The 14,793-nt window shown below is 36.4% G+C and overlaps 1 protein-coding gene across 2 annotated transcripts in view; it reads left to right on the top strand.

Moving 5' to 3' along the window:
* The first annotated feature begins 986 nt into the window (after positions 1-986).
* The window catches only part of LOC118274736 (carboxypeptidase D), a 34,214-nt gene continuing 20,407 nt past the window's right edge, over positions 987-14,793 (top strand). The window contains exons 1-6 of one of the 2 annotated variants that reach the window (XM_050696673.1): positions 987-1,648; positions 9,047-9,288; positions 10,021-10,190; positions 10,837-11,033; positions 11,459-11,571; positions 11,948-12,051. In XM_050696673.1, coding sequence (XP_050552630.1) covers positions 1,202-1,648; positions 9,047-9,288; positions 10,021-10,190; positions 10,837-11,033; positions 11,459-11,571; positions 11,948-12,051 — 1,273 coding nt within the window. In that variant the 5' untranslated portion in view covers positions 987-1,201. The remainder of the gene's footprint in view (positions 1,649-9,046; positions 9,289-10,020; positions 10,191-10,836; positions 11,034-11,458; positions 11,572-11,947; positions 12,052-14,793) is intronic. The other variant, XM_050696674.1, reaches the window with a different exon arrangement.

The following is a 14,793-nucleotide window of genomic DNA, read 5'->3' on the forward strand; positions in this document are numbered from 1 at the left end:
TAATCTAGGGGCTAGGGGACCAAGTTACAAAAATATAAACTTATAATTATAATAATATATACTCGCACCAGATGGATAAAACACAACATTGATGATGCTCTTGCCGTCATATTGATTCATAGAACTGGCCTTGTACTTTTTTTACTTTAACTATATTTTACCGGGGTGGCTACACTTAGCAACAGTTAAACGACTTTATAGGTCATATATAATGTTTAAATGGGTCATATCTTGAAGATTGAAGTTATCCTTAGCTAATAAAAAGCCATAAAATAATAACATTGGTCATCCACTTCTGAAACTTGCATGATATATTTTGGGTTCATTAGGAAACTACTAAAATAATGCCACTACACTACATTTTGCCAAAACTGGAATCTTAAAATAAATATGATTTTTGTAGAAATCTTCACAGAACACAAAAAAATACTAGAAATGTAATTTTATTTTACACACACAACGCATAGTGAATGTGTTGCGTAAAACGAAACGTACCGGTTGACACGTCAAATGACAAATTGCATAAAATGATACCAGCCTATACTGAATTCCTTTCTATGAGGTACTCTCTATATTTGCCATCTGTTTGTTGTTTTCAAGTTGATTTTTTTTTTCAGTTTTCAATCAAAATGATATTCAAACTAGTCTAATTTATTAGATTAAAATAATACAAGTACAATGTAATTTAAATTTTAATTGCTGTGCCCAAACTGGGTCCATAATTGTTACTTTTACATTTAAGAACATCTCTGTACATACATTGTGGAAAGCAAATAAATGAATATGAAATATGAAATATAAATATTTTATAATTATGTCAAGTATGAAGATATAATTTACTCCGAATTTCCAAGTTTTTCTCTGTATCAACAGTAATAATAATTATTCAGAGAGTATGTACAAGCTGCACAGCTGTACCTGAATTAGAACAGGTAAATGTGGCTGAATTTGAATTGGAGTCTGGTAACATAATTTAGTTGAGTTCGTCATTCATTGCACAAAACGGAGTGTGAAATGCGTCAGCTGTCAAAGCATACAAATACCTATTGTTAGTCTTCTTATCGTTTTTTGTAATTAATTTACATTAAACGTTGTGCCGCTGATCATGTTTACGGCGATAAAGTAGTGTTTACGTTCCTGTATTGGCTGTAAACGGTAAATACCCTCGCGCTCATGACAAGCTCTTTATAGAGGAGCAAACATGTTGCTAGTCCACACGTGTTTATTTGTGTTATTTGCACTTTTTATTGATAATTGTGCGTCTCGGTCTGTGGAGGAAATCGACGAACATTTCCTCTTGCACCCCAAGTACACGAGATACGATGATTTGTTGAAGTTGACAAGTGAATTAGAATCGACTTACCCGGATCTGATTAAGTCATATTCTATTGGGAAGTCAGTGCAAGGACGGCAACTGTTGGTGCTGCAAATAAGCGAGGATGTGAAAACGCCGCATTATGAGCGGCCGTCGTTTAAATACGTGGCTAATATGCATGGAGATGAGTCTGTGGGGAGACAGCTGATGGTGTACCTGGCGCAGTACTTGCTGGCTAACTATGGGAAGGACGAGAGAGTGACGAGGCTTCTAAACACGACGGACATACACTTGATGCCGTCACTGAACCCTGATGGCTTTGAGAGCAGTGAGGTAAGAACATTTTAATAATAACAATACTTACTTCATACTGGTTTTACCAACAGCAATCTTATAAGAAACAGGTATTTTAAGTATAAACTTGACCGGTTTATTTGATGTCTTATGTAATGTTTGCTCTGTGTTAATAAGTGTTTGAGTTTATGTGTGTCAATTAACTACAATCACTTGTTATTGAAAAAGTACAGTTGGTCATTTATGTAGCAATATCCATAAATAAACACATGTGAGCAAATAAAACATAACTAGGTAGATAATAACAGATAGTAATCTTGTTAAGTTTAGTGATATAAACCCATAAATGTAATTTTATTATTTTTATTGCTATACTAAAGTAGTTATTGTGAAATATATAGCCAGCCAGAAATGGAGTACAACCTACTTCTTAAGCTTTATTCGCCTTCATCTAGACATTCTTATCACTGCCGTACGGTTTCGGCCACTGCTCAGCTCCTATTGATTATAGCATAATATTTTATAGCCTATAACCTTCCTCAATAAATTAACTACCTAACACAAAAAGAATTATTGAATTCAAACTAGTAGTTACAGAGATGCATGTTGAAATAAACTCTTCAGTTTTAACTATAATATTTATTTGTATAGATTTTTCCAATGAGTCAGAGAATGTCAAGTAATAATTCAATGAGGTTAACTGTTGTTATTATCTACTTCATTATCAAGTACATAAATATAATTAGACACTGACTTTCTCTTCTCTCTTCCACAAAAGCTAATGATTGTGACATTCAATAACTAACTGTTTCGAGACTGCCTCATTATTCAAGTGGTCGCAAGTGCAACTGTTGAACAAGGGGTCTCGTGTTCTATTCCCGGGTCCTGTATCTTCTGGTCATACTGGAGTTTTTCGGCTTTTCGAAATTTTTTCAGTAGTAGCACAGAGTGTGGAATTGTGCCCAGTATATGGCAATAGGCTCACCCCCTATAACATGGGACATATAACACAAATGGTGATAAGTGGATGTACATTACTATGTATACCGCTATACATAGCGGCATTACATGCCGTAATGTGCACCTCTGCCTACCTCTTCGAGAATAAAAGGCGTGACGTTGAACTGAAAAAAAATGTTTCGAAAACGAAATAGCAATCAAAATTGCAAATAATATGCATTTGTCATTTACCTTTAAATAATAAACGCAATACCAATCACCCGTGACCAATGTTAGAAGATTTACTTAGGAAATTTCTGTCTACAGTCAATATTACTATTAAATATAATAATTGCAGTCAATATTAACCAAGTTCAGAGAATTTAAAGGAAAATGAATTACAATTCTTTGTTATTTATGAATAGCATGACATTTAAATAGGTACAAATGTTATGTGGAAAATATCCTGGTTTTATGACATGTTTTTGCATTCCAATGAATTTTATTATGTCTAGTTATTTATTATTCTGAGGTTGACTGACTAATGGTTACGGCAGAATCCCATTAGATACTGAGAAACCTGGAGTGTATAGAGTATTTTGTATCAGACCGAAATTATTATTACCTAGTAGTTTTACAGGCCCAATGTACAATCTTATAGTAATAAATAATTTGACTGCATGGTTGGTGTGGTGGCTGGGCAACTGGCTGTCATGCAACATGTAGCAGTCTCGATTCACACAGCAACTCTGTGTGTGATCCACAAATTGTTGTTTTGGGTCTGGGTGTCATGCGTATGTGCACTTGTATGTTTGTAAACGAAGCCACGACACAGGAGTAAATCCTAGCGTGTTTGAAAATTTTGAAATACATAAAAAAATATATAATTTCCGTAGTTACACTTCTACTCAATGAACAGCTTTTATCAAACCATAATAAAATACCTACATACATCAACATTCTTGGTATTGTCTCCATTTCGTATAATCTTTATTAGGGGAATTTACCAATCCCCCCAATGAACAGTGTACAATAATAATTCTTATCTCATTTATAAGAGTGTAAAAAAGATAAAAATATGTGTTAAATAACTAAGGAGAATTCCCCAGTTGTCTAAGACAATCTTATTTGTTGATGACAACCAATCATACAGTTGAATAGGTAATTTACTTGTTTTAAAAGGAAAAAGAATGGTTTTTCTCATATACTATTTTTTAAACTACTAAGATTTTTTCTGTGTCGTGGGTGCGTTTACAAACATATAATGTCACATGTATAAGACATTCAGACCCGAAACAACAATTTGTGGATCACTCAAAGTGTTGCTCCGTTCGCGTGCGGGAATTGAACCCGCTACACGTTGCACGGCAGCCAGTAGCCCTGCAACCGCGCCAAGCGTGTAGTCGAACTATTTATTATAACATTATGTAAAATACCCAATGTAAAGTGTTACTATGTACGTAATACATAGCAATGGCCGGTAACAACAATAGTCAATGAAAAAGTAACCTAGTTGTTACGGTTTTTGTAATGTCGCTGCGTTTCCTACTATCACAAGACGGTTTTTTCTAACCATTTACCTTGACAAAGAGATCTAAAAATACAGATAGAGCCTAGCTACCTTATTCCAAACGCATAAGGTTCATTTTATGTGTATTTTGTCGGCTTGGCTTGCTTGGATGCTCTTATTGTCGTTAGTGCAGACACTAAGGTGCTTGACGGTCACACTTGACGATTTAATAAAAGTGATATCCCCTTTACTGTAATGTGGGAGGCATGAATGGGCCGGCTCAACCGGAGTGATACCACAGCAAAGAGACGAATAGAAAACCGACGTGAAATAACGCTTGCGTTTTGTTTCGTTGTGTGATTGTGGTTACCAGAGGCCCAATTACCCCACTTCCCAATCCCCGATTCCCCGACAACCCTTAAATTCCGAACCCCCAACAGGCTGGCAACTCACTTGTAACTTGTTTCGGGTGTCCATGGCGAAAATTGCTATCAGGTGATTCGTCTGCTCATTTACCGGTTTAACTATAACATAAAAACATAACTATAAAAATTCTGTATGGTTTAGGTCTACTCTAAGGTTTTAATATAATGTTGTTCATAAATGATAAATGATAAATGATATGATAAATGATAAATGATATTTATTTCTGTAAATAGATTATAAAATAACACTTTTACACGTCATAAAGAAGGCACAATCCAAGTTGATGTGAACATCAGCTGCTCTCACAAATGTCAAACGAAAGTACCAACCTATATGTATGAACTATCACAAAATCAGATAGTACTAACTAACAGCTAATGTGTAAAATGACCATGACGTACAAACTAATGACTCTAATGAGCATAACACATGGTACATATCCGTATGGGATCCATGCTATTGTTCGACCTTTGTTTTCAAACTATATTTTATTGTTTATCTCGTAATCTGTATGACGTCTGTGGTAGACCATGTGTTACCTATTCAGCTCATATTCTCATAGACTTCAATGTGCTATGAGGACCTCCTTTCACGTAAATTTTTAACATTTTGTAAAATATTTTGCTTCTTCTAAGGACGGGCCAAGGTTATTTGTAGTGCCCATTTTTCACTTAATAAGTGAAATAGATAATATCTATTTCTATTACACAAGAAGTTAAATCTGCGGTAAACACTAATCTTAAACCTAGACTGAAACACGTACTATTACGAAAGTTTCGAAAGCCAAAATTTAAAATTTTCCAAATAAATAGATTGAGAACAAATGTCGTTAGAGGACAGCTGTTAATACATTATGCAAATAATTGTTACGCTCTACTCAATTGGACATTGGAAAATTTACAAGAAATACACTATTTGTTGACATAGATCAATAAGTATTTAATGATCGTTCCATTTACTTTTCTCAGTTATGAACTGCCTTATCTTACCAATGCACATAGGTTCAAGGGAATTATTACTGCAATTGCACGTCCAATAGGTCATTGACTGATAAATAAATTGCAATATGCACATAAGTAAACACTGAACATTTCCACCTACAGAGAAAAACTAAATCAAACCTTAAATGTAGTAGCAGTAGAAGCTATTATTGAATGAAATGAGAATCAGTTAATTGTGTTTATATCTTTTAATTAGTCATATTGGTTGTTTGTGAAGCTATGACTATGTAGAAATGTCATGTGATTTGTTCACTGTTTATAATGATAACTGTAGAATGCTATATGTATGTATGGCCGCTTAAATGCTAATGGTCATGCAGAAAATAGACCTTCGAAATGCCCAATCTTTTTGGTTTGTCAATGATCTTTATCTGAACCCTTATTACGAGTTTGCTTTACGTTTAAAGTAATCAATACGAGAGCGCGTTCGGCGTTCTGATTGGCCGGTTTGAATAAACCAACCAATCAGAGCGCCGAACGCGCTCTCGTTTCGATTACCCTCATACTAAGGGTACTGACTTAAATAGCACGTAAAGCAACATTTCTTTTCCTAACTGGCATGTGATGAGGTATGGAGTAGACGGCAGAATACCACACTAAGCATGGAGATAATAACAAGTCTCTCCCCTCTCCCCTTCATATAGAGGTTGTCCAAAATCCAACATTGAACTCACAAGCTGTTAATGATTTCCTTACTGACTCGAAACAAACTCCAGGAATAGCTTCTTAAATGAATCATAAACACAGTGCAGTTGAGATCCTTTTCTAGGTACAAGTGCTACCCACGTCAATTGCGTTTTCTTATCTTCTTCCTTATTTCATAAACTGTAGTAAGCGGCGCGCTTGCCTTTATAACTATGCTGAATACACACCATGTAGTCTGCATCTGAGGAAACTTTATTTTTAAGCGAGACAAATCATCCAATGACTTCTCCCGCTTTGTGCTAGGCGAGAGGGAGTGTCAGACTCTTACTGACTAAAAACAACCCCGTTCCTACTCCTGCTTTTCGAGCCGGAGCCCCGGTAAACCCGCTAGATAGTCCGCAGCTCCCGATATCTGACGAAACCTGGACTTATTATTTTGAGTTATATATAAGTTTGAAACCGCCTCACCGAAGCGAGCATGGTGAACTGGTGACCAAGTTTCTTTCTCCTTGTGATAAAAGGTTCTTTGCTTAGCATTGCAGTTATGAGCCTGATAATCATTCTAATCCTGAAATCATTAATGAATGGTTTACTTACAATCGAGGTAGGTACTGATATTTACGACTTGATTGTCTAGTCGCAGCCAATTGAATGGTATGTAGGTTAATATCGGCAGTAAATGAGACGTCACAGATGTACAGTTAGAAAAAATAAATGTAGCTGCCATGGGCTTATAACCGAAGTAAAAAAATCTTCAAATAACCCTCCTTCTGGCGCAGTCGGGTAAAAAGGGAAACGAATTCATTTCTTTTTACCGTCTGCATTTTTTTGTCACGTACCTAATATCCGTAAAACCTTCACCTAAGTCAAAAAAATACTATGCTAAAATCGCATAAAAATCGGTTCAGCCAAATGCGGGATAATCACGCATAAACATTCATACATGTCAAACTGAGACCCTTATTATTTTGAAGTCGGTTAAAAATAGGTAAGTTATTGCAATGGTTAGTGGCATCGATATATGTATTTCTAAATGGAAGTGGCCATTATAGGTTACAGAATTAAGAGGAATATCTCGAATATACCAAAAAAAGTCGTTGTGTGTACAAAAAAGTATTCCAAGTCCGCACGACGTTCGAAAATGGCGTCTAAATGAAAGGTGCACTGACTGGACCAAATTAGATGAATATGTTTGTTATTACCAGATTGAATACGTGTTGTATGAGAAAATCATAGATAATACTTTCTTTAAAAACATGGAAAATATACTTAGAAATCACACTAGTTTTCTAACTCCGAAACTGCCGACTACTTAGCGGGTTCACTTAGGCTCCGGTCCGGAAAGCAGGAGTAGGAACAGGGTGGTTTTTAGTCAGTAAGAGTCTGACACTCCTCGCCTCGCCCAAGGCGGGAGAAGTAATTGGATGATTTTCCCCCCTCATAAAAAAGGGGTGCTTATTACTATCTGTAGTCGGTCCCGGCTCGATAAAGACTGAACCAAATGACACCTCCCATACAATACGGACAATGAAATATCAACTTTAGTACCAGCTGTACCTAGTTTTAATACGAATTCTACATAAATTCCGAAGTTTGTGGGTGCCACGTGAACATGCTCCGTACCTCCGTGATTCCGTGACTAACGTATTGCCAGCGATCACGATATTTCTTATGTAAATTACTTCATTCGATACAGCGCTGAAAACAACACGGTTTACATGTACAATCTTAGCTTGTAACGGAAAAATATTATGAAGTAAAATTGAATTTAAGGTCGTCTTAAGACATTTTGGTGTTTATAGTAAACTGACTGATGCCAGCGGCTTCGTTCGCGTGAATTACGGACAAAGTAGAAATAGGTAGTCTAAGTTAATATCTTTAGTACATCAACAATAAAAGTCTCGTCAAAATCGTATTAGTAATTTTAGAGATTAGTCAGAACAAACAGATAAGGAAAAATTGTAAAAAAAAATATTTTGGTATATACCTATAGTTTAAAGAGGTTACTTATTTCAATATTACAAAAAGACACTCCATTTTTATTTATACATAAGCATAGAAAAAGGCTGGTACTGACGCTTTGGATCTATTGTGGTTTAATTTGAACTTCTATACTTCTCTTCCTTTTGAAGAGGTTTAAAATACAACCATGTTTCCGAATTACCGGTACCGAGTACCCAGTAGAGAACCTTATAGTCATACACATTAGTTTTCACACGTTTCGGTACGTCCTGCCTTTGGCCACCGGATAGCCAGCGTGTGTGAAAAGGGCTTAAGGGTGCTCCCACACTACTGTCTCATTCACTTGTGATTAAAATGTATATGAAAATAGTTCACTAAAGTTAGTAAACATAGAAGTGTGAGAGAACCATGCGTTTCTTATGTTATGTTATTAAAACGAATAGTACTTATGTAACCTTATTGCTATGTAACTCATCTAGCGACAACATTCCCAAGATGTCTATTTTAAACAATATGATTATTTTACGGCTTCTATGTCCATTTTGTGTTTGTAAGAATGCCAAATCATCAAATGATTCCTCTTGCCCGACACTCTGAGTAAGACGTGAGAGGGTAGCAGACTCTTACTGAATAAAAACCACCCCGTTCCAACTGGTACTCCGTGCCGTGGGCTTGGTATTGATCTTATTTATGATATGAGTCGGCAAACGAGTACACGGATCACCTGATGGTAAGCAATCATCGCCGCCCATGGACACCTGAAACACCAAAAGCGTTACAAGTGCGTTGCTGGCCTTTTGGGGGTTAGGAATTTAAGGGTTGTTGGAGAATCGGGGATTTAGAATACCCCCGTTAATTGCCCCGACCCCAGCAGGTGCTTCTTTCTATGTAAACCCCTGATATGCCTAATGCCTATACAACTTAATTTATGTTCTTTATTTCCTTCATTCACAGGAGAGTAACTGCGAATCCCTAAAGGAATATAAAGGCCGGAATAACGCTAAAGGCGTGGACCTAAACAGGGACTTTCCAGATCAGTTTGACAAGCACAAATCCAATGATGACGAGTACATGTTCGGTGGTCGGCAACCGGAGACCGTGGCGTTGATGCGATGGGTTACCGGCAAGCAGTTTGTGTTGTCAGGGAACCTGCACGGTGGCGCTGTTGTAGCTAGCTACCCTTATGATGATTCCAGGTTTGTGAATTGACTTATCTACCACTATCTTCTTCACTCCTAATCTACTATCGCCAACCTGTATTGAGCAAGCGTGGTGATTAATGCTCAAACCTTCTCTGTGTGAGTAAAAATCTTTGGTCAGCAGTAGCTACTTATAGGCTGTTGATTTGATGTGTGTGAATTGAGTAATCCGCAGTAAATTTGTCTTTTATTTTAGACAAAAGAAATCTATTGTAGATGTTATATGTCAGTGTTTTACCATCTGCCTTTTTCTTTCCCAGTAGATTTCATGCTACATTATTATCTACGGGCTTTATGCAACACTATACGTGATTTTTAAACCTTATCTAAAGTGCTGAGAAGAGCCTTTGGTCAGCAGCTACTTATAGGCTGTTGATCTGATGTGTGTGAATTGACTAATCTGCAGTAAATTTGCCTTTTCTTTTAGACAAAAGAAACCTAAAAGTTTATATAATTAAGTTAGGTATAATATCAGTGTTTTACCATCTGTTATTAACTTTCCAAGTAGATTCCATTCTACATTAGTATTATTATTTAGGTAAATCTATTGCTAGATCTTCGGGCTTTCAACTGCCAGAAACTGTTATAAGTATTTTCCTTTTGCATAACACTATACGTGCTTTTTAAATTACTAAAGTGCTAGGAGTCTCTAAATCCTAGGAATTGTCACTCCTAATTAAATATTGAATAAATATTTTCTCTTTATCTCTCATCTTTACGCTATTTCAGTACGGGCAAAGAATGCTGCGAGGAAAGTCGTTCCCCCGACGACTCCCTGTTCAAGCACCTGGCGAATGTGTACGCGTCTCGCAACGCGGAGATGAGGGCGGGGGACACGTGTCCTCCCGAGCACTTCGATGGAGGACTCACTAACGGAGCGCATTGGTATTCTGTACAAGGTTCGTGGTGCTTTCAATTAGTACAGTACAACAATAGGGTAGATGGCTAATATTTATTTGAATGTCGGGCATGTTCATTATTTTAAAATAATAGATACGATTTTTTTATTTTCTCTCGGAAACAAATACTTTCGAATATACCAAATTAAATCAATTTGAAATATCGCGTAACATCACTTCTAGGAACGTTTTATACGTAGAAATGAGATATTTGTTCCCACTTCTAAACTTTGAATTGTTTTATCTAAGTATTGTTAGACGAATCCTCTGATGGTAAGCAATCGCCACCGCCCATAGATGCTCGAAACACCGCACGCGTTACAAGTGCGTTGCCGGCCTTTTGGAGGTTAGGAATTAAGGTGTTGTTAGGGACTCGGGGATCAGGAAGGGGAGTAATTGGGCCTCCAGTAACCTCACTCACACAACGAAACACAACGCAAGCGTTATTACACGTCGGTTTTCTGTAAGGCCGTGGTATCACTCTGGTCGAGCCGGCCAATTCGTGCCGAAGCATGGCTCTCCCACATTTCAAATCATCACTTCACAATCACTTAAATATCATCATCTCAATAAAAGACCAAAAACTTCGTCTACAGCAAAATCCAGGTCAAACACGCAATGAATTAATACGCATCATAATTTGCAGGTGGCATGCAAGACTTCAACTACGTGCATTCGAACTGCTTTGAAGTGACCTTCGAGCTGTCTTGCTGCAAGTACCCGCCGGCGTCAGAACTGCCCAAGTATTGGGAGCTGAACAAAGACTCCTTGCTGTCTTTCATAGAACAAGCCCATTTAGGAGTCACCGGAGTAGTGGTGGATGAAGCTGGGGAACCAGTCAAGGTAAAACAGCTATTATATTTCAGCTAAATATAATCAAATTAAAAAAAACAGAGTCCTCTACAAACTTATACGCTATTATACCTCTTCAGCAGCTAAGTATGTCGTAATCAGTAACTTGGGTATGCTATTTTAAATAGTCCTTGTAACAAGGATATATTCTTACTTAAAATTCTCTGTTTACTCACGTAAATTTATGGAGATAAGCTCTACTAGTTTCGAGTCACAGAGGGACTCTTCATCATGAGCAGCGTGTGCAGACGCGGTGACGTTGCGCAACCTACTGATCGTTCTGATTGTTAGTAGGCTAGTAGAGCTTTTCTTAATTAATTTACGAGAGTAAACCGTGATTTTTAGTTAATTTACTATGTCTCACGATAGTTATTATAAAAATATAAATTAAATAACTAATAAAAATATATTTTCAGAACGCTCAAATCAAAATAGAAGGCAACGACCACGCTGTGCGCACTACAGAGCATGGCTACTACTGGCGCATGTTGCTACCCGGACAATACAACATTACGGCTGTTGCTTCTGGGTAAGTTAACTATTTGTTTATATAATATCTCCATTACTTGAAGGGCAAACAGACTGTATTATGTAGATTATTAATGTATCTGTTTGGGGGGGGGAATTCATCCAATGACTTGGGCTTGACTCTCACCTTGGGCGAGGCGAGAGGGAGTGTCAAACTTTACTGACTAAATAGTACCCCACTCCTGCTTTTCGAGCCGGAGTCCCGGTAAACCCGCTAGGTAGTCTGCAGCTCAGCAGGATGATTTTCACCCCCTCATAAAAAAAAAAAAAGCAGTCCGCAAGTGGGGGTCGGCGTCAGCCCTACTGAGCCCCATCTGTCGGAGTTAGCACGAAACTATTCAAGCTAACCCATATCAATTTTTTCCCCCTATTTCCAGCTACTCAATACCTCCATACACAACGATAACCATCCCAGACGACCAATTGTCTCCGGTCTCGCTGAACATGACCGTCCACCGGCATCCTCGCTCCCTGACGGCGGGTAAGTCGCAGCTGCGTTACCATGACAACGCCGCAGTAACAACATTCACTCACTTCTCGGTGTTGGTCGTCAATCTGTTGCTTGTAGCTCTTGTTGAAGCTTGAAACTTACGGTGAACGGTTGAATGCAATTTGACGGCCATTTTGAGAGAAAGAGAAAGAAATACATTACTAAGTTGGCTATAGTCGTTAATGCTATGTTGAAACAAATGTAGGGTTATTGAATATCGACATTATAAGCCCTTGATAATTGATTTATCACTCCTGGGCTATGACTTCCTTTACAAAAAAGAGTTTGTGCAATTTTTTTACAATAAGTCTAATCAATATTTATAGTACCTATGTTAAACACTACAATAAGTAGACAGTGTAGTAATTTACAGAGATAATGACAGTGTTTAAAAGTTGAGGTTTATCAGAGAGCTGTTACATATGCTAACTCGTCTCAAATGTCTAGTTCCTAAAAAGTTCTAGTAAAGTAACCATTAGTTATCTTCTTACGATATCTACAGAAGAATAGCTCCAAGTACATTTTTTTTTGTCTTCTATAGCATTAACGATTGTATTTAGTAAATTGCAGACAATGTTTAATGTTTAACTAATTACTGGGCAACAATTTACGTGTCATAATTTTAGTCTTTGGACAACATAGTATGAAAATTAAACATCTATTTAGTCCGTCAGTTAGGTAATGGAAAAATATTAGACACGTATTTTTTTATTTAGTCATATAAGATAACAATATTTAGATAAAACAAATCTAAGTATAGGAGTGGAAACAAATACGTCATTTCTACGTATACAACGTACCTAGTTGTGACGTCACGCGATATTTCTAATAAATATATCTTCGAAAGTAGTTGTTTCCGTAAGAAAATAAAACATACGTGTCTAATGTTTTAAGATAATGTACAAGGCGGACACTAAAATCAAAATTAGTCATCTATCCTATTTTATACGCAACAATATTAGATTTCAATTGCGCATAAGTGTTGAGGTAGAATACTAGAATCAAATAAGGCAACTACTGAGCAAAGAGTCTCAGATATAACCGATCTCTTTGGGAAATTAAAGTCATAGTTTTATGTAAGCCATAGAATTAAAATGTGAGCAATATAAAAAAAAAATGTAGCAGCCAATTATAGCTTTAAAACAATTTGTTATTTCAGACATAGATAGTACATATTATATAGTGCGTACTGCATAGTATATTATTATTATTGAATACTATATGGAAAGAGTTGACTAATTCAAATGATATATTATTTACTAACTACCATACTCAGACACATTCAATGATTACTTAAACTATTCCTTAGTAAAGATTTTGTTCCAAAAACAAATGCTAAGGACTGGGTTAAGTAACCATTAAATGACTAAGTATGGCGGTAAGATATGTAACAATTAAAAAAAAACAAAAGCGTTCAAAATTATATTCCGTCCTTATCGCACAAATGTAATAAAAGAATATCTTATGTAGAGTGACGTCAATTTATATTAGTGTTGTCTCTTTCTAACAATTAAATGAACTAGCGCTTATAAATTAACACCTATGTAGTTCTTGCCTGTATATTCTTACCCTCGTTGCAAAGAAGACGTATAATGCTTTCTGTCTGTGCCCGTCAAATTGCATGCTGCCTGTGTTAAAATAGTCTACAAGCCCGCATCATATGCATCACACGCATCATACGCATTTCGTATGACGTCATCAGTACGCATCGCATGTAGACATTGCTGATGATGCGGTCCGTACGAAGCGGATCAGTGGACGCAGTTGTATGAGTTTCTATACAAGACAAACTAAAATCCGTTGCGTGCGGTGCGTGCGATGCGTACGATGCAGGCATGTGGACGCGTACCTTTAACGATCTATGTTCAACTGTCATTATTGTAACTAACAAATGTTAGGAAAATTGGGTAATATGGACTACATTCAACCAAGTCATTTGGTATACCTACCCTACAGATAAAAAAACTAAGATTCATTCAGCACAGAGACAAAACCTGTTGGTGCAATAAATGTGTGTTTTTAACGAAGTCATATACAGTCTGTTTTTTTAACACTCTTCAATTTTTTTTTTTTTTTTGAGAGTTGGTGATCATACTTTTCATTTTTGAAATATAAAGACACTTTTTTAACAGAAGAAAAATAACCGACTTTACTATGTTTCTCATTGTTTGTTTCTTTTTTAATACCGGCCTCCGAAATAAAGTAATTTTGACCATTTTAGTGTCCTTTTTAACCGATTTTATTCAGTGAAGTCGGTTATATATTTTTGTTTCATAATGGAATGTTTGAATGATATCTCTCAGAAAAAAGTTGGCAGGTGTTAAAAAAGCAGGCGGTAATTAATTGTGTTAACTGTGCCATTTATACATTAACCATTAAAGTGATATTGTCATTGGTTCCATACAAACACCATCCTAAATATTATTTAATGTTCAAATCTCGACTGTGATTGGCTAATCTCATAGTTGTGTACATATACATACTCTTTAGTTGTATAATCTGTGGTTCAGCAATCCATTTTTGGTATAATCTATGGTGTAGTGTACATAATATTAGTGGTTTCACATGTGTGTTGGTTTTGTCACTAATTGACGATATTTTAGCTAAATATTTTTTGCCATTGGATATTGTACTTTAAAACTACGGTTTTGAAGTCCAATATTGCATAAAATGATATTTCTTTACGCAATGTGATTTGCTGTTAGATATTATACTTTAATGTTATGATATTAA

The sequence above is a fragment of the Spodoptera frugiperda genome, chromosome 11 (genome assembly GCF_023101765.2).
Source record: "Spodoptera frugiperda isolate SF20-4 chromosome 11, AGI-APGP_CSIRO_Sfru_2.0, whole genome shotgun sequence".
In the NCBI taxonomy this organism is placed as follows: domain Eukaryota; kingdom Metazoa; phylum Arthropoda; class Insecta; order Lepidoptera; family Noctuidae; genus Spodoptera; species Spodoptera frugiperda.